This window comes from Brugia malayi, assembly GCF_000002995.4.
Source record: "Brugia malayi strain FR3 genome assembly, contig: Bm_v4_ChrX_scaffold_001, whole genome shotgun sequence".
Lineage (NCBI taxonomy): Eukaryota > Metazoa > Nematoda > Chromadorea > Rhabditida > Onchocercidae > Brugia > Brugia malayi.
This window is the reverse complement of record NW_025062479.1, coordinates 8,558,024-8,581,998: the sequence shown is the minus strand read 5'-3', so window position 1 is coordinate 8,581,998 and position 23,975 is coordinate 8,558,024. Positions and strand designations below refer to the sequence as shown.

Here is a 23,975-nt window from a genome sequence, read left to right as displayed (position 1 = left end):
AAAGAAATCATAAAGTTAATTTTACCAGCACAGAGCATAATCTCTTCGAATTTAAACCTTTATAGAAGAAGCTTACGCCAGTAGGTGTAGAAAGACTTGTAAAAAGTCTGCTTTTCTCACGGTTGGAAATTACCGGATCTCCGACAACAATAATTGCTTGAATTACGGCAAGAGAACAAAAAGACAGAACACCGCCCAACGACATGCATTGCATATCACTGCTGTAGGAAGCAAGTTCAAATAGATCAGCCTATATATCACATAAACATTTGGTTTACAACAACAAATAACGAATAAAATTTCAAGTTTGCAAAAATTCCCAAAACATTAAGACTTGTCAAACTTTTCCGAATCCGGAAGAAATAAGTAAAACAGTATCAAATCAACTGTTGAGATTATTATTTAAAAATTCCACAACTGCTTCTAGTCGAATTCATGATACATTTAATTGATGTCAGTAAGTTCATTCCAATATAGTAACGTTTCTGACAAGCAAAAAGGAAAAAGTCTTCTTTAGTAAACAAAGTAAAAGCAAAAAACAAAAGGTTATCTGCGAAAAATATAAATCTGAGTACCATACGAAGGAAAATGACATATTACACGGACTGAAATAATCACATGTTGACATGTTCAGCATTCATTTCTGTTTGTTCCAAATCCGTATGCGCAGCTTTTCTTCATTGGGCAATGATGTGGAGAGTGTAATTATCGCGCTGAAGAAAGCTTTTTTTAAATAGCCTTATAATTATCCTATATAAATTCCTAAAATTTAAAAAAGTGTTCTATGTGAGAATGTAACAAGAAAGTCTTTAAAACCATGAGTTTACATTAATTAACCTCCATAATGATGTTTCTTCATTTAATATTTTTGTTCTTTCCAGTTCCGAACCTGTTCAGAGAAGCATTTGCAATACAACTCATTAAATTGTATATTTTATAGTGCATCTCCAGCAAATGCAAACTACAAATTTGCAAACTATAGCCAAAGAAGGTAATTGAGATGGTATTTAAACAAATGAACAATAAAAAATGATTTTTATGCGAATTATTTATGTGAAGAATTTGAGGACTTGTAAAACGTTATAAATATAAAATTAAAAGCAACTAAAAACTTTAGCAAAAACTTGTTCAACACAGAGAACCATATTTTTTTCTCAAGTGTATTAGAAGTAATTTTTACGGATCTTATAGTTAATAAAGAACAAAGGAAGGGCGCTAACCAAGGAGTCATCCTAACAAGCAATCGAAGCGAAGGGAAAAAAAAGCACAATGAGATAATAAATGTACAAAGGAAACGATGTGGATATTAGATCTGAACAAAGAAGGGCTCTCGGCGATATAAGCGGAATAACTTCTCATTACGGATCACATCGGGTTGATGAGTTGAGGGACGATTGTGTTAGGGCGGCTTTAGGTCGCGCTGGAGAAAAATGCTTAAAAGGACGAGTAAGAGAAATTCGTTTCTCATGACACCTATAGGACAACAATTTTGAGGTGCGGAGAACAATCGACGACAACAACGGGAGTTTAGTTACCCAAGTTGAGTATTAAACGACGTGAATTTCGACAAAGAGGAATTCAACGGGTAGAACACAATGTTCTGGCAATAAACGACGACGTACGAGCAAAAACGAAGTTACGACACTCCACGATAATTCAAGGATCAAAAAGAAAAGGGAAGAAGGAAACAACAACAGTCAGCTCAACCAATTATACTGATAGTACAACCGAAGCAAAGAGAAGAAACGTGATAAGAATATAAATTAAGCAGGAAACAATTATATAAAGGAATCGTCTCGTATCAAATAAAGGTTGAAACATTCTTTTTTCCTACAATTCCCGTTAAAAAATTTAAGCGACTATATTAGGTTATAATTGACAGATGTTCCTCAAGAAACCAGATTACTTATTATTTTGGATTGTTGCATCGTTCCCAACACGAGGTTATGCGGTACTTTTGCAGTTCAATTAACGATCGCTTTGCAATTCAAAGTGATCGTTAATTATTTTGAACAGAATAACCACTTCAAATTCGCAACTAATTTGTTAACCTGATTAGGGGACTTCCATTACTTCTAATTGCTGTATCAGTGCATGCTGTATCAAATATGATTGCAACAATCGAAACTCACGTAGTTTCTGATTAAATTCTACCTTAAAAATTTTCATGTTAAAAATGAAATGAATAAAATCATCTTGATATTTTAAAACAAGACATTCCACAACTGTTATAGGAACACTTTTTGCATCTACCATCGTTAACTGCAGAACAGTATAAATTTTGTGCATGCATACAGATTTTAAATCTATATTCGTCAAGTGAGTTTTACTAAATTTAACCTACCATTCCAAAAAATCGTTTCTCTGTCCAGAAGTAATAAATTTAAGCACCTAATTTCTGAGGCAAATTCTAGAATTCAAAAAAAAAAAAAAGACCTGTTCTGCAGTGAATTAATATTATTGTGTTTTTTGTTATACTTAATGAATGGTTCTATTCATTTTACATTGTGAAGCTACTTTGAAGATAATGGACAACATAACCTCTTGGATTGTATGCCAATATTATTTCACCAATAACTGTTTGGACAGCCCTGCGTATTTTCGTAGAGTACTGGAGGGCTACTGATTAACGATTAGTTGAGCAAACGTTTGGCGCACCTCACAGGTAGCAGCACATTAACTATGAATATTGATGCATTTTGTGATACACTTTTGGATTTAGAAAAAAGTAATTTGAAATTCACGGAATTCAGTCGAGAACACTGCACATAGTTTTTTTTTTTAGTGCAGTCGCACACCTTGTAGGGTATTAATCCTTTTTTTTTTTTAAATTTTTAAAGGTGTAATTTACAAATGACAATGTATTCTGTTTTCGTTAAAAAAAAAAAGTGAATCGTAAATAGTTCTTACAATGCAGTTGCTTAGGACAATAAATTGTAAAAACTTGAAATAAATCTCGCGAACCTCCAAATAACTTACGAAATATATGAATTAAAATTGTATTAGCCCATAAAACTAAAATTTCGCTTAACTGAACATTCTTTAATTAAACATTGTTTCAAAATTGCATTTATGTAAGCAATCATTTGCCCAACACTCATCTTCCTGCTGTAGCGAGTTTATCTGCCTGTCTAGAAATTTTTAACTTTACTCATTTGTTCCAAGCCAAATTTGCTTGTAATGTCGAAATATTGTAAAGGTTTTCTAATCTAACAGTCATTTTTATGAGAAATTGACGATCTCTTACTATATAAAGAGCATTGACTTTTATAATAAGCGCATAATATTCGCTGATTAAAAGTCATTGTCTATTATATAAAGATTTAAACCGTTTGTCTTGTTAGTTTTTTGTACCAGCAATTATGGTTCAGCTGCCCTTTCATACTCATTTAATTCGGTTCATTTAAATCCTTTGAATTCCCCATTAATCGATTTAATTTTTCCATTTCATCTTCGCAGGCAAATGCTACGAAGTTATAAGCGTATTTTCTTATTTGTATCGGGGTTGCTAGCAAATAAAATTAGTTATGATAGACTTTAAATCAACACATTTGTCTATACCAATTACAATAACAAACAAGGAAGGCACTTGAGCATACAAAAATCAAATTCTGCTGTAAGCTACAAAAGTAAGAAGCCCTAAGTTTCACAACAAATTATTTGGTACTTAAGCTAAAGTATGTCTGACACTTTGTTAAAAGGAGCCGAAATACCAAAGTCGAAGATTCAAAAAGTAAATGAATTCGATCTAACCCAGCCGGAGCAAACACTTCCACATAAACTTTAACAGTACGAAATCAAACTGCGATTCATCAAAAAAGACGTCTTGATTATCATACTCATATTCTCAAAACAGTTGTTCAAAAATGGTCGGATCTAATCCAGAATACGACAAACGCATCACAAAGAAGAAGTGAGAGAAGGAAATACTCAAAAATGGTCGATGATCCATGAGGTATTTTAGACTTAATAGCTGACGCAAGAGAAGCTGTCATCACTTTAAACATTTATCCTTGAGCACTATGAAGTAGTGCTTCAACGACTAAATCTTCATGACTTATCTTCATGACACCCGAGTATCAACTTTAGGGAAGAGTGATCTCAACCAATCACGCAATAGTAAACCTTCAACAGTTACACTAGTAAATTTAGTTGCGATCCAAAATTGTAGAGACAATTTTGGAGCAGTTTCAAAGTAGCAGTTCATAATGAAAACATCCCAGACATTCAGAAATTAAACTATCTGATGTCATGTCTTAAAAAGGATTCATTGCTAGCAGTGAAGGGTTACGACATTGCACCAAAAAATTACAAAGTCATAAGAGGCATACTAACAAAGAAGTACGGTAAACTCTTCATTGTCACTTTTCAAATATGATCGTGAATGGAAAGCAATCATTGAAACCATGGTAAGAATATTTCGACAACTGGAAGCCATCAATAACTTGAAACACCCCAGTGTTGAAATTGCAATAGAAAACAAGCTACCGCTTCCTTGGATATTGAACAAAGTGTACCAATTGAAATCAGAATCAGCAGGGTGGTCGGTTCATAAAAGCCAGCAATTTTTGGAAGAATTAGTACCAGGAACGAAGAAATTATTCGAAATCAGACTATAACCAGGGAGAAATTAAAATTAATGCTAATGATGAAACTTCAGCTTTATCTACAATGGATAAATAATTCAATCAAATCAATTAAGTCAACTTTCAAAATTAAAGGAAACTATCGGCAGAAAAACTAGAAAACCATGCGCATTTTGTAACAAGGACATGTTTCAAGTATCATCGAATAGGGCATAAATCAACTGAATGCAAAAGAAGAAACCTTCTTGTTTCTATTGTATTGCTACGACATTGTCCACTGAAATACAGAGAATTCTCACAACAAGTAAGTTTCAATAAAGAAATTGTGAATTTTACTTTTATGTAAGGATATGGGGGTAGCTAATCCATACCACTCAGAAATTCAACAAAAAAGCTTTGGCATTATTTGACATTTGGCTCACAATCATTCTTTATATCGAAAGAGTTGGCAAACCGATTGAGATGAGACAGAACCAAAAGAGAAAATCTGAAACTCTTCTCATTTGGTAGCAAAACTCCGAAATCATATCGAACTACAAAATTAGGAATCGGAGTAAGAACCTTGAACTCCGAAATTATAATCATTGATACTTACGAATTAAATTACCTAACAGAGAAACTACAAGTAATTAACTTAAACCGCCAGCGTTTGCCACAAATAATAGCTCAAGAAAAGCTTGCTAAATGAAGTTCATTAAATGGCATCAGGATTCTACGTAACCCATACAAAGGTTGGTCCTATAATAAGTGGAGGAGGATATATCAACAGATTTCACAATTATGACGAAAATATAAATTGGGGATAGCTGCTTCAAATCAAAGCGATGAAACAGTGTCACTATGATCTCAGAAATAGAAAACCCTAATACTTATGATGACGAGCAAGAGTTAAGACATTTCAAAGGAACAATCGCTAAAGTAGATGGAAAATATCATGTATTTTGGCCCTGGAAAGGTCCAAAGATTTGCCTAAATGATAACTATGGTAAATGTGATAATAATGCTCGAATTCAATACCAAAAATTAACCCATTTTGAGATTGGAAGTAACAAAATGTTAATATCAATAGGAGGTCACTTAAATGTCGCACCGATGTCACGAATGTAATGCAAGCCCACGTTGTGGGACTGACTGACAATATAAAGATTTTATTTAATACTCTGTCAACTAGACTGTTAAGGTTACGAACATCATTTTTAACTAGATCACATCGAAATAGGTTGAGAGTTTGATTTCTAAAATCTTTTGAAATGTAGAGATCTCTATAAGCTCAAATGAAGTGTATTTTGGATTTGAGTGCCATACATTTGTTTTAAAAACTCGTCCAAATTTCAATTTATATACGGATTCAAATTTTCAAACTTTGAGCTTATACCAGGTTCATCGGTGAAGATTTAATTAACTTTATTTGTTGGTTATCATGAAAACCAAAGTTATATTCTGAACCATTCGCTTCAATTGTTCCCAGTTTTTATCTATCGAGTATCAAAGTACATAGTATTAACAGTGTTTAGTTACTACTAAATTTCTAGTATAATTAAAATCCATTTCCAGAATTTATGGAATTGCATGTTATTGATTTATCAACGAAAACGAAGAATTTTTTTTTAATTTCTTACCCTCGTAACATAAGCACACAATGAACCATCATCATCACCACCACTATACACAGTAAGAAATTAATTTTTGATATGTTAGAAATACTCTAACTTAATCCCCCTTGCAATTCATTTTTAGATTTCATACTGTCCAGAAACGACTGAGTCACATTTTTCTTGTCAACTGAAGTTGTGATTAATTTATGCAATTTCCATTTTTAGAAATCAAGAAACAAAAATCAGAAATAGAATATCATGTAAATCTGCTGTAAATGTATAGTTAAGTTCGAATATGCAACATGCAAAAGGACTTCAGTGAAATATGATGAGGTTTATGTATAGTCAACCTTTTTAATACCAAAACACTGGATGATTTCTTAATGTAGGTGAATTATCTACCCGATTTATAAGGCTTCTTTTTTTCATTTGCAATTCCTGTCTTTTGCTTTACTATATAAAGTAGAAAGATCTCAACTTTCCGCTGAAAGACATAAAAAAAAATATTTGCATGGACAAAATTGTTTTGACATCCTCTGGTATATTTATTATTAACTTCTACAATAATATTTAGTTTCAATTCCATATTGACATTTAAACTACGATTTAAAACGTAAAATTTTGTTTGGAATTTTGTTCTATTTCTACTTGGAGGAATGTTGCTCCTCGTATTAACTTTTTAATTTCCTCCAGTGAAGAAATATTTCTTTTTCATACTTTTTGCTTGCAATGTTTTATCCTCAACACTAGGTGAAATAATCAGAATAGGGATAACATATTTGATAATTATGTCCGACTATTTGTTCAGTAATTTTTCTATACTTTTCTATCATGCAAATATAAAAAAGACATTATTTCATATAATTTTCACAACAGTTGCTATTATTTTCATTTCTTATTTTAAGCTTTATAGTATAGGACCTTCTTTTTTGACGGACTGTGGTTGCCTCATCGAAGCACAATTTCAAAAAGAATTTATAACCATAAAATGTACAATATTTTTTAAATATCATTGGACGATTTACAAACTAAATAGAATCATCACTAGTCTTGTTCAGAAATTTTTAAATTGGTAAAACCTGAAATACACTTGAAAATCTTTCTTGATTAATCTCTTGTCAGAACGATATCTGCAAATGGAATTCCTCTCCTGTACTTTAATGATTCCTTCACCTTTAATTATTTATTGCAATTCTCTAAATATCAATGAAAAAATATCGAGGAAAAAAACGAAAGAAAATGAGATCTAATGGAAATGAAATGCATTAACACTTCAATCGTAATCTTTGTGCTCAATGCAAAATTTGTCTTTACTCTTGACAATTTGGTTTTGTGAATAAATTTTTCACCACTGAAACTTCTTTTAGTGTCCAGTAGTAGCATGTTTTCTTATCTCTCAATTTTCTTGGATTACATTTGTTCTATTCTCAATGTTCTAGTTCGCCTAGAGAACAATGATATTCATTCAGTTCCTCCTACTGAATGAGTTATCGAAGCAAAAGCGATTTTTAAATCAGTAAAAAATCGATGACCAAATCTTTGAAACTACTAGAATAACTGAAAATTTCTAAAAATAACTGAGATTCCACAAATTTAGCCTTGTCATAAACGATAGAAATATTTGAGATAGGTGTTAAATACTGCTAACCGGCTGTGGCTCACTTTTTGGTCCACTATGAAACCATCCTAATATTAGTTCATCTTTTTATTTCATTCTACTATTCGGAACTGTTTTGTCCTAATCATCGAGGAAAAAAGTAGCGCGGAGAAAAATAAAGCGAAAATCGCTATGTTTAAAGCTAGAAATTAAATTATTACTCTCGATTAGCTATAAACCTAACTTGGTATTAGTAACCAAACACCTTACTTGCCAAGAACCGTTTTTCCAATTTTAAAAGTTTAAAACATGACTTTTTAGGCAGATTAACCATTGGTGTTAGTATGACAAAAAGTAGTAAACATGAAGAGATAATATGCGAAAAAGATAGACAGCCTTGTGTCGTTGGAAATCGAAGTGGTTAGGAAAAGCATGCAGGCAGACAAAAAACAAATATCATTGGACATCGCCAAAAATTCCAGCAAATGTGCGTTTCAGCTGACCCATTGTATCATCCTGATGCTGTGAACTGTTTCCCGCTGATTCTTTTCCTTGTTTACTTGGCTGCCTTACTGGTCTTTGCGGCTGATTAGCAGAACTTTTTTGACTCAACCTGTCGTCACTATCCACTGTAGCTTCACCTTTAAAGTATGTGCGAAACCATTGATATACGAAATCCATGATTTTATGATTTTTGGTATAAATAACGTGAAAAGTAAATAGTTTCACAAACATTTTTTATTCCACAATTCTTCACCACTTTGAAATTTTAAAAATATGAGAGGGTCAATCAAAAATTTCGAATTTATTCCAGCACCATGAAAAAATTACCTGACATATTTTTTTCTAGAGTATTTGATCGTGAAACATTCGTTGACTGAGGACGTGGTGGTGGAGCTGGAGGCATGTTAACACGTGTTGCAACTGCTATTTGTTGCATAGCACGTTGAGCACTTTAAAAATGTTTTTAATTTGGTCAGACTCATTTCTGGCAATAAAGCTTTATGCCCAAAGAAATACTATAAGCAGTGGTGTATATGCAGCATAAAATTTAACGAGTTAATTTACATTTTTGACTCAGCCGGATAACCCATTCAAAGTTCAGAGAATTAAAGCTTCAGAATCTCAGGATCTGAACATGTTCAGAATTTGACTATTTTAACTTAAGCTTTACCTCGAATTATTTCCAATTATTTTTATAGATTTTGAAGAACAGAAAATAAAAAACGAATACTAACGATTGTATTATGTGTGCTTGGACGAGATCAGCAATAGCTTTACGATCATCCTCTTGGCTATCACCAAGTAAAGTTATCACATCGTTTACATCATGTATTATCTCCCTTCCATCTTTTGCTACCAAAATATCAATTCCGAATACTTCCAGTCCACCGAATGCATCTGATATAGTAGTCAACCACTCTTTTTGCCTTCAATAATTATTTTGGAAATCCTTTCGCCTTTAAAATCATATTTGATATCCATATCGATTTATTTCATACGAAATTTTAGAAACCAATAAGGATCTTTAGAGGCTCATTATTCATTCTACTCAATTCTTAAAAAAAAAATAAAAAATATTTTTGATAACTTTGTTTAGAATGTTCGGATTTTATAAGCTAGTAAATAAATTTGAGAAAAATGAAAACAATTTGAAGTTTAAATTTAAAATCTTTTGAGAAAAGCTAATAATTTTTAAGAGATTATATACTTGTTTGAGAGAGAAATTTTCTCCAACATTGCGGAACCAGCATTACTTTTCCAATCATTAGATATACCTTTACGAATATAAGCTCTTGTTTCTGCACCAATTTTCTAAGAATGAAGCATTTGCTAAAGTCATTTCGTCAAAGACCTCAAGAATTTATTAAATTAATAGAAGCTTATATGGAAAAGATAAACACCACAAATGATAGTTTAGACCGTTCCATGAAATCAAAGATTTAATTTACATTTTTTTTTAAAATTTGTATTCTTTTGAAAACGATAAAAACAGCTATAAAGTATGTGGACAAAATATGCCCACCTGCAAATGTATATCATATTTTGTCTGGATGAACGGTTCGGTAAAAACCTCCACAGGCTTAATTGCTCGCAACATATTTTCCACTTCTAGCATATGATTTTCATCTTCGATTTTCATCTACAAATAATAGCTTGAGACATTTTTTACACATTAAAAAAAAACATGTAAAGTTGCATAAATTTATCAAATTAATATAGTCTGCATTACTGTTAAAACTTCAAAATCCTCCAGGAAAAAAACCACTAAGAAATTACACCTTTCCAAGTCCGTGACTTCCATGCCCGACGCTTATGACAATCGGAAACCGAGGTTGCATACTCTGCAAATTCTTTTTTAAAAAGAGATAATTCTCTGTATTACTTATTATTACAAATAAATAAATTTCTGAATAACACAACTTACGAAATGATTAAATGATGGATAATAAGTTTGCTCAATTAGAGGTATGACGTTCGGTCTAGCCGCTTTACAAATGCACTGAAGTCGATTAAACTGAAATAAAATCAAATGTCATAAGTATCACAATTAAAATACAACCGCTCTTCTCTCTCTATGAAGATAGTAATACTTCGATAACCATTAAAAACATTGAAAATTCAAAAATATTTCCGGAATCCCTCATTTACTTCACTGCTTCCAGTTCTGAAAAGCTGTTTTTGCGAAAAGTGTCACAATGGAGAAAAGAAAAATCTTCCAGCGCCTTAGAATGAAACACTAAATGTTGGAAATATTTGTCAACATTTGATCTTCCAAGCTATGCATTCAACAATCATGATAGTGGTTAACATCAGCCATTGCTTTTCAAATTTTAACTGCCAATTATCATACTGCTCGTATCACGCTTGATAATTAAAACTTATACCATCCAATTTTTATTCAAGAATATCCATACGCTTTCAGGATTATTCAAAGTTTGCACACCTCCTTTCAACAATGCTAAAGCAATATTAGTGTAATCACCCCTCTCACTCTTTGCATTTTGCCGAAATAAAACGAAATCTGGCTGCATCCTCCTGAAAATTTTAAGTTGACAGAAATTGAAATATCATACAGTTTATGTTCGCTCAGTATGCATATATATATATATATATATATGTATTCTAATCGTGCTTTTTTACTTTAATGTCGACAACTTTTTTTTCAATGTCTCATTTGTTATTTTGAATGCAAAAAAAAAAAAAAAAAAAAACAACTCATTTTTTTCGCTAAGTTTCAAGGTAAATTCTTGAGTTAGACAGCTGCCGATATTACTTTTCATACAAATTTAACAGTGAGAAGACATATGACAGATCAGTAAAACAGTTCTTTGAAAAGCTCTAAAACATGTTCTGATATGATGATGATTTTCGTTTATTAGTCAAAGAGTTACTCAGCAGAATATCCAAAAAAATAATGGTAATAATGATAAGCAATTAAAAAAAGTCGAAGAAAAGTTTTTGAAAAGTTTCAATGGAAAGACCTGTGTTCTTTTCCGAATTCCAAAATATCCACTGTACATTTATGATTGGAATGACAACAGACATGTATTTCTGAGAACGGAGCCTAAAAATAAAGTTACTTTAACTACAGCAAAACTCTTTAGGTTCACATTATGAGTTTACTGCATGAAGATACTTCAAAGCTTATCCTGCTAGGTTAGCGAAAGAGTAGCTCCTAAAAAGCACTGGTAAGTTTTTTGATAGATTTACCGGTATCACTGGCATTAAATTGTCAGTCCTAAAATTACGTCCAATAGGTAGCATCAAGCTCATGATTTACTCAGTTGCAATAACGATATCAATTTTCAGTCACTGCTTTGCTTGATTATATGATTAATACTATAATGAAATACTTGTTCAATCCGTAGTTGCCACCCAGTACGATTGTTGCGAAAATATTTACTCCTGAAAATACGATAAATTTAAGGTTATCAGAATCATCGTTCAAATCATTTGCATGGGTTGGTCAAGTAAATTTAAGCAGACATGCTGTATGTGAAGCTTTGTAAATTCAACGAGCAGTGAGTATCCGAATATTAGACAAACAGTAACTCACCAATCAATCTGCCGGTCGTCAATAACCAATATACACTTGTGTGGTCCCTGAACATACGATGCAGCATTAGTGGCTGCTTGCATCAGATTTTTGGTTATACCTTGAACCTGCGAATACATAGACATTGATTGCTTGGATGGTGACGTTGGAGCACTGAAAGAAAAAATACGACTTCTTCAGTACTGAAATTATAAGCATCCTTTATAGTCAAGTTCTGGTACTTACGAGATTCTGAAAATCGTTGTCAAAAAAACAAAAGCTCATTTATTTTTCTACATATAAAAGTACCGAACTTTTTCCCGGTTATATCTTTAACAAAATGGTCTTTCTCAAGAATGTATTCTGAATATCTGGAATCGTGGGACGCTTATTTCAGAATTCTATCTCTGAAGAACGGATTATCAATTTCATCTATCCTTCTTCGTATGAACTACTAAATTAATCATCTAATTATTAGAATAGTTAGCAGCAACATCTTATTAAGCAGATTTGCGTGCTTCATTTTATTTTCCTATTACTTACTTTTAATTCATTTTAATTCACTGGCTTCACTACCGACTCTTAGTGCCACTCCATAAATTATTTGTAATATTATAAATATCTACAAATATCGCAACTCTGTCATCAGAAATGAACAAATGGGTTCATATTCATTATTTTCCTGAAAGTTTCCCTCCTCCATTTACCATAAAAACTTCCGTTAGTGTCAACTTCAATAAATTCTCCCTTTATTGGAGAATTCCAACTGTATAATTCAAAAGTTAACCTTATAGCGCTAGAGACTTTATTGGCAAGACCAGCTAGCGAGAAACTATTAGGAGGCCCACTCTGGATATGTAATGAAGCACTGGAGGATTGTTGCTGTTGTTGTTGATATTGTGCTTGTTGTTGATGTTGTTGTACGCTACGTCCACCAAGAACTGAAGTAAACATCGATTTGTCATCCTCTTCGATATCCTGAGAGCTAAACCGACGTCTGAGAAAGTTGACACCACTAGATATACTTTCCATACTTTCGTTCTTACTACTTTTTGCTTCTCTGATTTATTATCTCCAGCTGATTGTGTTGATAGCAACGGTTATTTTTTGCTGTCATAGAAATATTCGTCAAAAATCTGAAATATAAAAACTGTCTAAATTTCGAGAAAAAATTTTTGATTTAGAAGTGGATGAGTGATAATGAATGCAGAGCAAAAAAACCACTAAATTTTATATTTCAATGAAGGATTCCATTAATTTGTGTCAAAGTGAAGAAAACAGGAAGAGAATGAATAAGAAAAATATGTAACATCGGATCGTTGCCAGAAGAAAATCCCTAATGGGTTTATATCGTATCTAGTCATTGATGACTATCCTTCTTTTTTCTTCAACCAATAAATCCTTTGACATTTTTAGAATAACTTCAAGTCTGTATATATCGATCCATTTGGCAAATGATATGCCAAAAAAGCTCAGAAGTATGATAAATTTAAATGCAAAAACAACATTACATATTTAATTCAGTCTCCTACCATTTTGCAATTAAGAAACACAAATCATCTCAAGGAGGTTATAAAAGATATACGTCAATTTTGTCATTTTAGCAAGACTTTTTAGGTTCTGCTCGCAATCTACTTGACTACTACATATCATTTTATTTGGCACCTTAATCAAAAAATTCCTACAATTTATTGTAATGCAATGACATGTGAAATGAAACTCAGTACTTCTATCGCTATCCATGAAATTCTAGTCAATGAGTTTTCTCGATTGCAATTAAATTAACATCCATTTATAGAATCACTAAACGTGAACTGCTGATGATAGAAAAAGATCCTACAACGAATCAAATTTAATAACTAATTTAACGACAGATACCGCGGTAACCATACTCCATAATATTTATCTATAGCAAACAACTGAAAGTTAATGCATACAATATTTTTGGTCTAAATTTAACAAATCTAATGAAAAGTGACAATGAGCCGGAATGAATTTGATAAAAAAAGATGAAATTAAAATTAGCTAAATATCGAGACCAAATAATTCAAGATAATCAGTAAGGATATTTCAACTCCTGTTAGTAAAGCAACGAGTTCGAATAGATCTAAGCATCATTATTCCCAAAGCAACTCATAAAGCCGACCACTTACCAATTTATTTTTCCAACCAGCGGTTAACATGCCAACAGAAAGTGGAAAACGATATAAATGAGGTAATATAAACGTCCCATGGCTGTTTAATGCGTCACGTTCTATGTTTATTTATTGTGCCTTTCTCATCAAGAAAGGAAAATGAAATTTTTTCTTCTTGGTTTGATTTCAAATGCAAGAAACTAGTTGTATTTAAAAAATTTTAAAGTAACTAAGAAATTAAAGAAATACATTTGATGAAAATACTAGGTAAGTGGATCTATGCAATAGGGAATATGAAAAACGAGCATTGTGTAGCTGGGTTTCTCTCATTCTTTTTTTTTTTGGTTCGTGATGCAATTACTAATTACAGGTTAGTGGCACCGAAACTGCTTTCATATTAAAGCTAAAATAATACTTTTTATTTACTTACTTCTGTTTCTCGATTGCTGCCTTTAAAATTACAATTGGTGCTTAGTTCATGGTCGATTATTAGTGATGTTTTTTTGAAACTTGATGACCATGAGGGCAAAATGGAAATTTTAGATGAAGCTCAATGGAAATATGTCGCTTCCATTAAAACTCAAGAAATATTGCACAATAGTTTTTTTCTTGTCTCTACTTACATATGCCATTTCGTTGCTTTTAAAGGAGCAAAATAACGGTCGAATTGCGCTGTTATATTTGCAAAATACAAGATCCTTTCATGAATTTAGTTCCATAAAAAAGTTCCAGATCTAAATTCATCCTCAGAAATATGAGTCAAGAAAGTTTTATTACGCTAATTATATACTGACTCATTCCACAAGAGTGCTATAAATTTTACGATTTAAAAGAATTTAATTAACTGATAGTGTCGAAGGAACAAAACTGCAACATTTTAATGGACTTAACATCGTTTTCACATATTTGATATACTTTGTCCAAATATTAGTAAGTGTTAGCAAGTTAGAGGGAACCAATTTTAAAGAAAGCATTTGAGAAGCTAACAGTAGAAAAGAATTAGTTAAAAATTTGTTGTTCGTAGTTAATTTAGTAAATTTAGTTTAAAGTTTAACCGGTATAACTTATCTTCATTCACATTTTTAAAGGAAAATTTTACTTACTGTTTGCCTGTTTGTCTTTTTTAAAGAAAGTTGATGTATTCAGATGATTATGAAGGAAATTATTTGAATGAATAAGTTATTGTCGGGCGAAATATCAAAACCAACAAAGTTTTTAACCACCCGAAATGTGACCTTTCATGGACTGAAACATGGATCCTAAATAAAAATTATCAAACTCCTAATTCTGTAATTTGGTCATTCGATTTTAAATACAATCAGCCACTTATAATTAATTCTCCCATTAATAAAAAAAAAAGACAGATTTTTACTAAGAGGTGATAAAAAAAGTTGTACACAGATGATCATATTCAACATCAATCTTCCACTATTTGACCTATTCAATTTATTTGAACTGATCTGCTGCTTAGATTGTAATGACACCAGGACAATGCGATAGTATGGAACAACTTTGAAGAACAAAGGACAGATTCGGAAAAAAAGTGTGATTGTTGATTAATATGATTAACACATAATTTTATTATTAAACATTCCTTATGAATTTAGTAAAATATTATAGGAGATAATACCATAAGAAGACATATATATATATATATATATATATATATATATATATATATATATATATATATATATATATATATATATATATATATATATATATATATATATATATATAATACGACACAATTTTAAAATTGAGCCATTAGATGAAAAGAAGAAGAAGACCAAAGATTTCTTCCTTATTAGTTTAGTGTAGCACATTAAAGCCTGTTTTCATCCTTTTTGCCTAAAGAACAAATGAGCCTGGATGCATATGAAAACATAAATCAATAAGCAATCAGTGAGTTGGAAAGAGGACTAGTAGAATAGTTAGTTATTCATCATTCTAAAAATAAGACTTATCATTGAAAAGCTATTGCCAACTGTATGCATCGCTTCTCTATCACAACAAAGCCATTATTTCACTGCAAGAAAAAGATAATTGCATGCGTTAAATTTCTATTTCTAATTATTGTTATTATTGAAACTCCGGTCTTGTTGGCACCGATATCGGGGTGTGACAACAATAATGACATTTTGCTCCAATGTCACCCAAAATTGAAGTTGACATGTGAAGTAGGTATGTCCCTAAATAAATTAGATGAGAAATCGCATATGTGAATGTTTTAATTTAATAAAGCTAATCTTCATAAACCAATCAAATGCTTTTTTTTTTTTGTAAAAAGAAAAAAAGAGATTTTATCCAAAACTTCCCTTTGCGTTTCAAAAAATGATATGAAGTGCGTTAAAAGTCAATCCCAGTCTTATCGGATGTAGACAACCAGAGTAATACCTAAGCATTGCGATGCTTACATCCCTGTTTTAAGCATGTGAGGAAAATAGTTAATTTTTTTTTTTGTTTCAACCTACTAAAGTATCGACTTCATAAGACACTTGAGTGATGGTAAATTCAAAAACTTTGAATTTTATCCATTAAAAGATTCAGTTTAAATACTAACAGGAATATTGTTCCGTTCCACGGCAGTTCTTCGTTAAGAGTGGGAATTATAGAGAAAAATGCCCAAGTAATCGATATATAGCAGCAATTTTCTCATGGAGAATGCAAGTCACTTCCTCCTTCTTATCCTCCATTTGCATGCCTCATATTTATAAATTTTGAACGAAAAAATTCCTATTCGTCAGTCGGCTATCCTTCGTAATCATAACTTCAAATATAAAGTAAAATCCACTGCTAACCTAACTCTAAGGAATTCTCTTAAGACTTCTGTAATTTTTTGAATCACATATTGCAACGTAGTTAAAATCTTGGATCTTTCCTAGCAAAGCACCTTACAATGTTTGAATGACATCAATAATTATTGTATACTGAGAAATTATGGTTAGATTTGATTAGAGTTTCTGATACAAAAAAACCCAAAATGAGATATGCAATGGAATCAATACGAACATTCAGTCCGATTATAAAGCTCATACAATCCATTAAGGTACATTATTTGTCTAGCAACTGCATACCAAAACACTTTTGCTTGTTTTATAAATGAGAACATTTGTATTCCATAATATTTGAAATCTACATACTTCCAGCTCAGCTAAAAACAGAAATTTATTTTAAGAAAATGAATCCAAATAGGATCATAAAATAATAAAAGACAAGTCAATTACTACTTAACGCTATTGAAGAAAACAAGGGTGGACCAAAAATGTCTGCACTGAGTATTCAACTGAACATAAAACGCTTGAGGTAGACAGATATAAAGAAGTAAGAGTTTTACATGGGATGTTACATATTTTTGTATGTTACAGATATAAACAACTTTTTCACAAAGCATAATTTTGTCACACTTTCTTGAAGTATTTACTGAAAAAAAAAGTGTTGATAAATCGTTGTATCCTTCTCCAAAAACCTCTTTTCATTAAGATGAAAACATGACTAGAAATACTTCAAATCGCGACTGTAGGAATTCATTGCTACATCTGCACGAACTCTTCGCATTTGATAAAGTGCTAAATATTCCGGAAACAAATGAAAGCAGTTATCTATTTTATAGCTATACATTTATTTCTTGCCAATGCCCAAAGATTATACAACAAAGTCAATTCCAGTCATACTGAATCCAATCTAAATTCCAGCTTAACTGAATCTGACTAAAAAAACAGTTGATTTACATCGACTCGATTAAATGAATAACTTTATTCACATAAATTCAAATTTGCTCTTTAAATTAATATTAATTATGAATAACTGAATCTCGTGACCTTAAAAATTTCTTCCAAATTAGTGTTCGATATGTACAAGACAAAGATACGGAGTTAAGGCATGCTTAGACAGTGAGAAAAACTGGAGCACGATGCCCAAACTACCCGGTTAGACATATTTGAAGCTGCATCATATACCTGAAACGATATTACATTAATACAGTGAACATAAATTTCCCACTCATCTATATATATCTGATGTAGTTCTAAGATCAAGAGCAAAAAAAAAAAAAAAAACAGAACCTTGAAATATGGTACCAAAAAGGTAGAATTTAATCAGTGAAGCATAACTACGAAAAAAAAAAAAAAAAATCTTTCCATTAGTACAAGCAACCCGTTAGATATATCGTTTTCAAATCTACATTCTGCGTCTTTTCGCACGTGGTGAATCGGTGAATGGCCAATGAGAACGTTCCGCTTCCGGCACGTTGCGCACATGTCGCATATATTCAAAAATCGCACCAAAACGCTCAATCAGGTGCGGATCGACCTTAATTAAAAACCATTTTGCAAAGCGTAATATAAATTAGAGATATATGAACTCGAAAAAAAAAAAAAAACCGCTTGTACTACAAAAGACTGAAAAAATTGAAGTATGCAGGAATACAAGTTTAAAAATAAAGTAGAACTAAAATAGACTGCACTCAAGAACAAGAGGTACTGTACTGGTCTACAAAACACAAAACCAAATTAATGACACACTAATCAGAGGATGAATTAAACGGAATGGCTGAAATTGGTGGCATTTTCCAGTAATCTGATGCAATGTATTCATCAGGTAGTTCCATTCATGGTAAGAAACACATCCCAATGAATAATCAGAGAACTTCTGAGAAAAAAAAAGCAAGAGAATAAAAATATTATTTCTATTCTGCTGATAAGCTATTTTGGGTCGTTTGTGGACTATGGTTTTTAACACGACACATTTTCACTTATAAAGTTTCAATTTGGGTGTTATACAGCAAAGAATTAACTAATAACAAATATCTGCACAGTGAGTATAATTATGCATCTCTCGTCAAATGAATCTACAGAAAACGAGCCATAATCCAATTTCTGAGAAACTCTTTGCTGTTACACCCTTTTCATAATTATTTCTTGCTGTCCTTTTAGCGCAAAATAGCTTACCAGGGAAAGCGCAGTTACTAGTTCCTCATCATCCTTCGATGGAATCCCTTCATAAATATAAATTGGCTCCGGCGATGATGGTGGTGTATAATAATCAAAATCAATAGAGTCATTTCGTTCGTTGTTACTGTTAGTCTGCTTAAGCTGAGCAGGTGAAATAACAATATTCAAATCTGAAGTCAAGGGCGATTCGGAGGTTATAAGGTTTTCCGCGAAGGAAACATAGTCTTTAGATATATAGTCGCCTGAATTCAAAAGTGTTTCAGATGATGATGATGATGAATCCAAATGAAGATTTGCCAACCTAAAATTGAAATTATTCTTTTAAAATATTTCAATATCTTTATATATATATATATATATATATATATCATGTTAACACATAAAAGCAAAGCAGTTCGTAAAGCCCAAAAAGAGAAAAAACGAGAAGGCGAGCACTATGGATAAGAAGCCGAAAAACAATCCGTGGAAACACAGTCATTAGGAAAAGAAAGAAAAGGCAAGCAGTTCTTGAATTTTATGGAAGATTTTGAATAAATTAAAGACAAAAGCATCTCTGGTCCAGACGTTCAACCAATGCATAAATATGACAGATACTGGTAAAATGTAAGTCACAGTCATTAAGAAAAGAAAGAAAAATCGCATCTATTTTCAAAAATGTTCAAGAACAACTTTTTAAAACGATCAGTGGAAAGAGTTTCCAGTTCAGTAAATTCAGTAATTTGACTAAAATGAACTGAATTCGAGTATGACTTATAAAGAAAGCAAGACGGGTCAAAGCACGTAGGCGTAAACACGGCAAAAAGAAAATTACACTACCAATGTACGTGGTCACTGTTCGCATTCACGGCTGCCCTATGAAAGTAGTAATGGAAATTTCTGAGAAATTTATAGAGTCAATAGGAAAAAAAGATAACAGAAATTAGATTCACTTTTTACTACTTTCAGAAATGAAGCATCACTGATAACTAAATGTGTCAGGTTAACCTTTCATTATTCTACGAAGCGAAGTACTTGGGGTGACTGCGAAAATGTAAAGATATAAAACGTATCTTTCAGGATTCTAGAAAGTTAGAAATGCTGTAAACTAAAAAACTTGCTTTTCTGTTATTCCACCTAGCGATGTGTTATGTAAATCATCGGTTTTACAGTCATCGTTTTCACTCCTTTGATCATTTAACGCGGTATCACATACACCCGAAAAAACCACAGAATCGTTATCGCAATCACAGTTCATAGTGCGAATTGAACAAGCCGGTGGATGCAATCTAATATTCACAAGGTGGCGATTTAATTCTTCCAATCCTGCAAAAATGAATAGTGTAAATGAAAAATTTAAAACAAGGAACCATATTTTGTTCACTGCAACAAATTCCGCCAAAGGCTAGAAAGAATTCTGCTTTATTCAATGTTGATAGCGCTTTATTTTTTGAAAATAAAAAGATATCACTTTAAAACAGGACTGATATTAAATACAACAGACCTGAGTAGGATTGGAAATCAAGCAATTTATTGCAAAAACTCCAGCGTTCCATCCAAGTTATTTTATATTTATTAGCAAGACAACGTCCAACACGTTCAGCACCTTTCCGAGGATACAACCTACGACAATCTCTTTCTTCTATTTTCCATGTTTCACAAAACTCCTGTGCCACAGCTTTATCGGCGAATGGTCCTTAAACACCACAAGTACATACCGGAAACTAAATGCATAAAGCTGTCAACACACAAATCTTTAGTAACAAATCCAAAGATAGTAACAATCACCTAAGTCTTGTTATTCGGCCTCCTAAATGATTATTTTTGCTCTATTTCACTGACCACAGAAAATCATTTGTTAGGAGATACTTTGTTTTATGCCTAATAAGGAAACAAAAACAGAAAAAAGGAAACCAGCGTAAGCCGCAAGTTCGTATGTTTCAAAAGCTGACATGCATACGAAAGATCCAGGTGCATCATCTGGAAGTGTATTGGGTGGTGTTTCATCTGTAAATCAAAGAAAACGGCGTGTGTAGTCATATTTAAAACAAAACAGCAGCACAAATCTATTACTAGTTATCTGACAAAAGGACACACATTTTCCTAAAAAAAGCTTAGCACTTTACAGAAGCAAGAATGATGTCCTGAAAAAGTTAAAGGATTAACATTAAAAATTTGAAAACTATACCGAGAAGTTGGATAATTATTGAATAATAATTATCCGTTGGACGATAAAGTGCAACAAAGAAACAGAGGAAAAGTGATATCATTACAGCACAGAGATTTTTCTTATCACAGCCAACATATCTTGTGCAACAAATTTGAGCAGGAGTAAAACCCATCCTGAATTTTTATACTTTAAAGACAAATTCAATCTAAATGCCATCAAGAATCAATTTCTGCAAAAAAAAGAAAAGAAAAAAACTCTACAAAAAATTAACCCAAGACCCTCGAAAAAAATAAAATAAAATCTTCAAAGAATTGACTTTAAATCATACTTAGCGTCTATGTAGACCACTATCTAAAACTTTTTTCTCTATAGCAGTAATGCCGAAAGAATTTAGAGATAAACATTAGTTTTAACAGTGAGTTTGAAACTTTACATAGACTTGGTTTATATAATGCAGAAATTGAATAATCAAAAATAAAATTTATATCAGCTTACTTGTTAGTAGGATTTTTTTGGCATATGCTATAACTTAAAAACAGTTCAACCAGATTATAGTGCCCAAATTTAGATGCAAAATGTAATGGTGTATCGTGTGAACCCTTATCAGGCATATTGAGATAACAGTCAAGAAGTAAACGTGAGCGCATCTTAACATCATCTTCCGACGTCCCTCAAATATTAAATTAATTTTATCTGTTATGCGAGCTGAAAAAGATAATCAATTTTTAGATAACCAAAAGATTGTCACAAAAAGACAATTACCTGGTTCCATACCTTCCCCAAAACAGAAACAAATTTAAAGAAATTTGTCAAGAATGTTTCTAAAAAAAGAAATCTGAAAAGTATTTAAATCCATTTACAAACCGTATAAAGCAAGCAACACTTGACTATCGCAGACAAGATGAAGAACATATTTGGCAACGTGTAAATTACCAACTTTAGCGGCAAGATGCATAGCATTATAACGAAAACCTTCAACTACGATTGTTGGTGTATCACTTCCGATATTGATTAGATAACGTGGATTCTGCAAAGCCATTTCCAAGAATAATTCATCGTCCTAAATTACCTTCTCTTTTTTTTTAAAAAAAAAAACGTGAAAATATGAGATTAAATAGAAGCATCACAAATAAAGAAAATTGTCCAACGTACATTTCTTTTTTTCTTAAACTCATCAATATATAACACATACCTTTAATTCGATTGCCTTTTTCAAACGATTGAACATAATTCGAGATACGGATGGAAAAGATGAAGTTGGCTCTCCTGTGTGACTTTTAGCTGATATTTCTGGGCTTTTACAAAACATATCACCATTTTTGGCATATTTTTTTGCGTCATCCTGATCTTTAAAGCGCTTGAAACGAGCACCTGAAAAAACACAAATAATTTTTGCAAGGTATTAGAGTTATTCGTTGCTGTATTATTCCATTTTATTATTCAAGTGATATATTCTGGATACCTAACCCTTTGTTTTACTTTCCGGCGTATTCGCAAAACTGGATGCTTCCCTCAAGGTTGTGAATACGGCACCTTCACCAGATAACCCGTCTGGTGACGGGATATATACAGCATAATATCCTTCTTGCTGCTTTGACTGCTGCATTTTCATATGGATTTCATACTACCTAGAATATAAATTCGATTTTTCAACAAAGTAAAAAAAAAGCAAACAACGGTAGGAAATACTTCACAATTTCAGCAATCCTACAATGAAAATTTCCCTGTTTAGGCAAAATCAGGGAATAATACGCTGCCAAAGGAAGGTTTGCAAATTTTCAAACTCAGTTTGAATTCGCGCTATATGTCTCAGAGAAAGAATTTAGCGTTCATATATATTTTTCTAAATTTCAATTTACTTTATCAAAGTGAAAAATTACAATACGCTAATCTGGCACATTTAAAAGCAAAAAAGGCTAACAATAAACATCCCGGCACTTGTATGAATTCGGATACATACTTCATTTCAAATCCCTACAAGAGAAATGAGATTACAAATTGCATTCAACTTCAATGTAATTACCATCACAGCCAACATCCATAACATATGCTACCACGTCCTTTGAATTTTACACTCTTCCATATCAATTCAAAAACATTTTAATACAGAATATCGAAAATCGTTGTAGGACTCACCTACTTTGAATCTATTTTCTCACTAATATCTGCAATTTCAGGTTTTTTGTCTGCCATAGACTATTAACAAATACTTTCGACGACCTCTGGAATGTAGGTTATTTCATTAATCTCGTCAATACTTATATCCTGCTTCAAATTACTGCTTTTGCTTCATTCTATCAACCTCTTAGCCATGCTATTTTCAAACCCTTTTACTCTCCAGCCATTCTTATCAACAGCGCTGTCTTTCTCAGTACCGAATTGGGCAAGAGAGATTTCTCGATGATTTTTTTTTTTTTAAAAATACAGATAAGACTTTCAGTAACACTGCGATTATTTCATCTGAAGGAACAAGGTCGAATATTTATGAATCGAGCATTTTCTACAGATTTGTTGGTCCATGCCGGACAAGAAACGTAATCAAAAATATTTGATGATTCACTATCCAATTGTGATGCTATTTATGAATTTATAAGTTTGTGTACTTCTTGCTTGTCGATACTATTGAGAAATACTATAATATTCCTAGGGAGTATAAAATTTCTATCATTGATGTTTGACATATGTGATCAGTCTCAGCAGTGTTTGTGGTACAATCTTTAATGCATCAAAAAAATCTCCGGTTCTTATTGAAGTGGACAAGACACTTAATATAGTTGCGAGGAATAAGAAATAAGTATTCTAGATTTATCATTCATTGTTATTATTTATTGTTATTGTTAATATTATTATTATCACTATTATTATTAATAATTATTAATTATTACTACTGTTTTTATTATTATCAATATTATTCAATGGTTATTT

The 23,975-nt window shown here is 31.9% G+C and overlaps 2 protein-coding genes across 3 annotated transcripts; both read right to left on the bottom strand.

Annotated features, from left to right (window-relative positions):
• Nucleotides 1-8,234: 8,234 nt before the first annotated feature.
• On the bottom strand, nt 8,235-12,849 carry Bma-snn-1 (Uncharacterized protein; the record flags this gene model as incomplete). Its single annotated transcript, XM_001898829.1, has 12 exons — nt 8,235-8,419; nt 8,610-8,731; nt 9,017-9,208; nt 9,490-9,593; nt 9,805-9,921; nt 10,061-10,123; nt 10,207-10,296; nt 10,667-10,817; nt 11,264-11,346; nt 11,636-11,687; nt 11,839-11,991; nt 12,605-12,849. 12 exons carry the CDS (start codon nt 12,847-12,849, stop codon nt 8,235-8,237), a joined length of 1,557 nt encoding a protein of 518 aa, XP_001898864.1.
• A 5,282-nt stretch (nt 12,850-18,131) lies between these two features.
• Bma-lem-4 (Uncharacterized protein) lies at nt 18,132-22,662 on the bottom strand (the record flags this gene model as incomplete). 2 transcript variants are annotated; one of them, XM_043074135.1, is made up of 10 exons in its annotated part: nt 18,132-18,263; nt 18,902-19,205; nt 20,002-20,206; nt 20,385-20,576; nt 20,795-20,887; nt 21,069-21,223; nt 21,546-21,720; nt 21,915-22,110; nt 22,243-22,421; nt 22,518-22,662. In XM_043074135.1, the coding sequence occupies 10 exons, from the start codon at nt 22,660-22,662 to the stop codon at nt 18,132-18,134; spliced, it is 1,776 nt and encodes a 591-aa protein (XP_042930069.1). The 2 variants fall into 2 exon arrangements, with proteins under 2 accessions (XP_042930069.1, XP_042930070.1); XM_043074136.1 differs by having other exon boundaries at nt 21,915-22,077.
• Nucleotides 22,663-23,975: the final 1,313 nt, after the last annotated feature.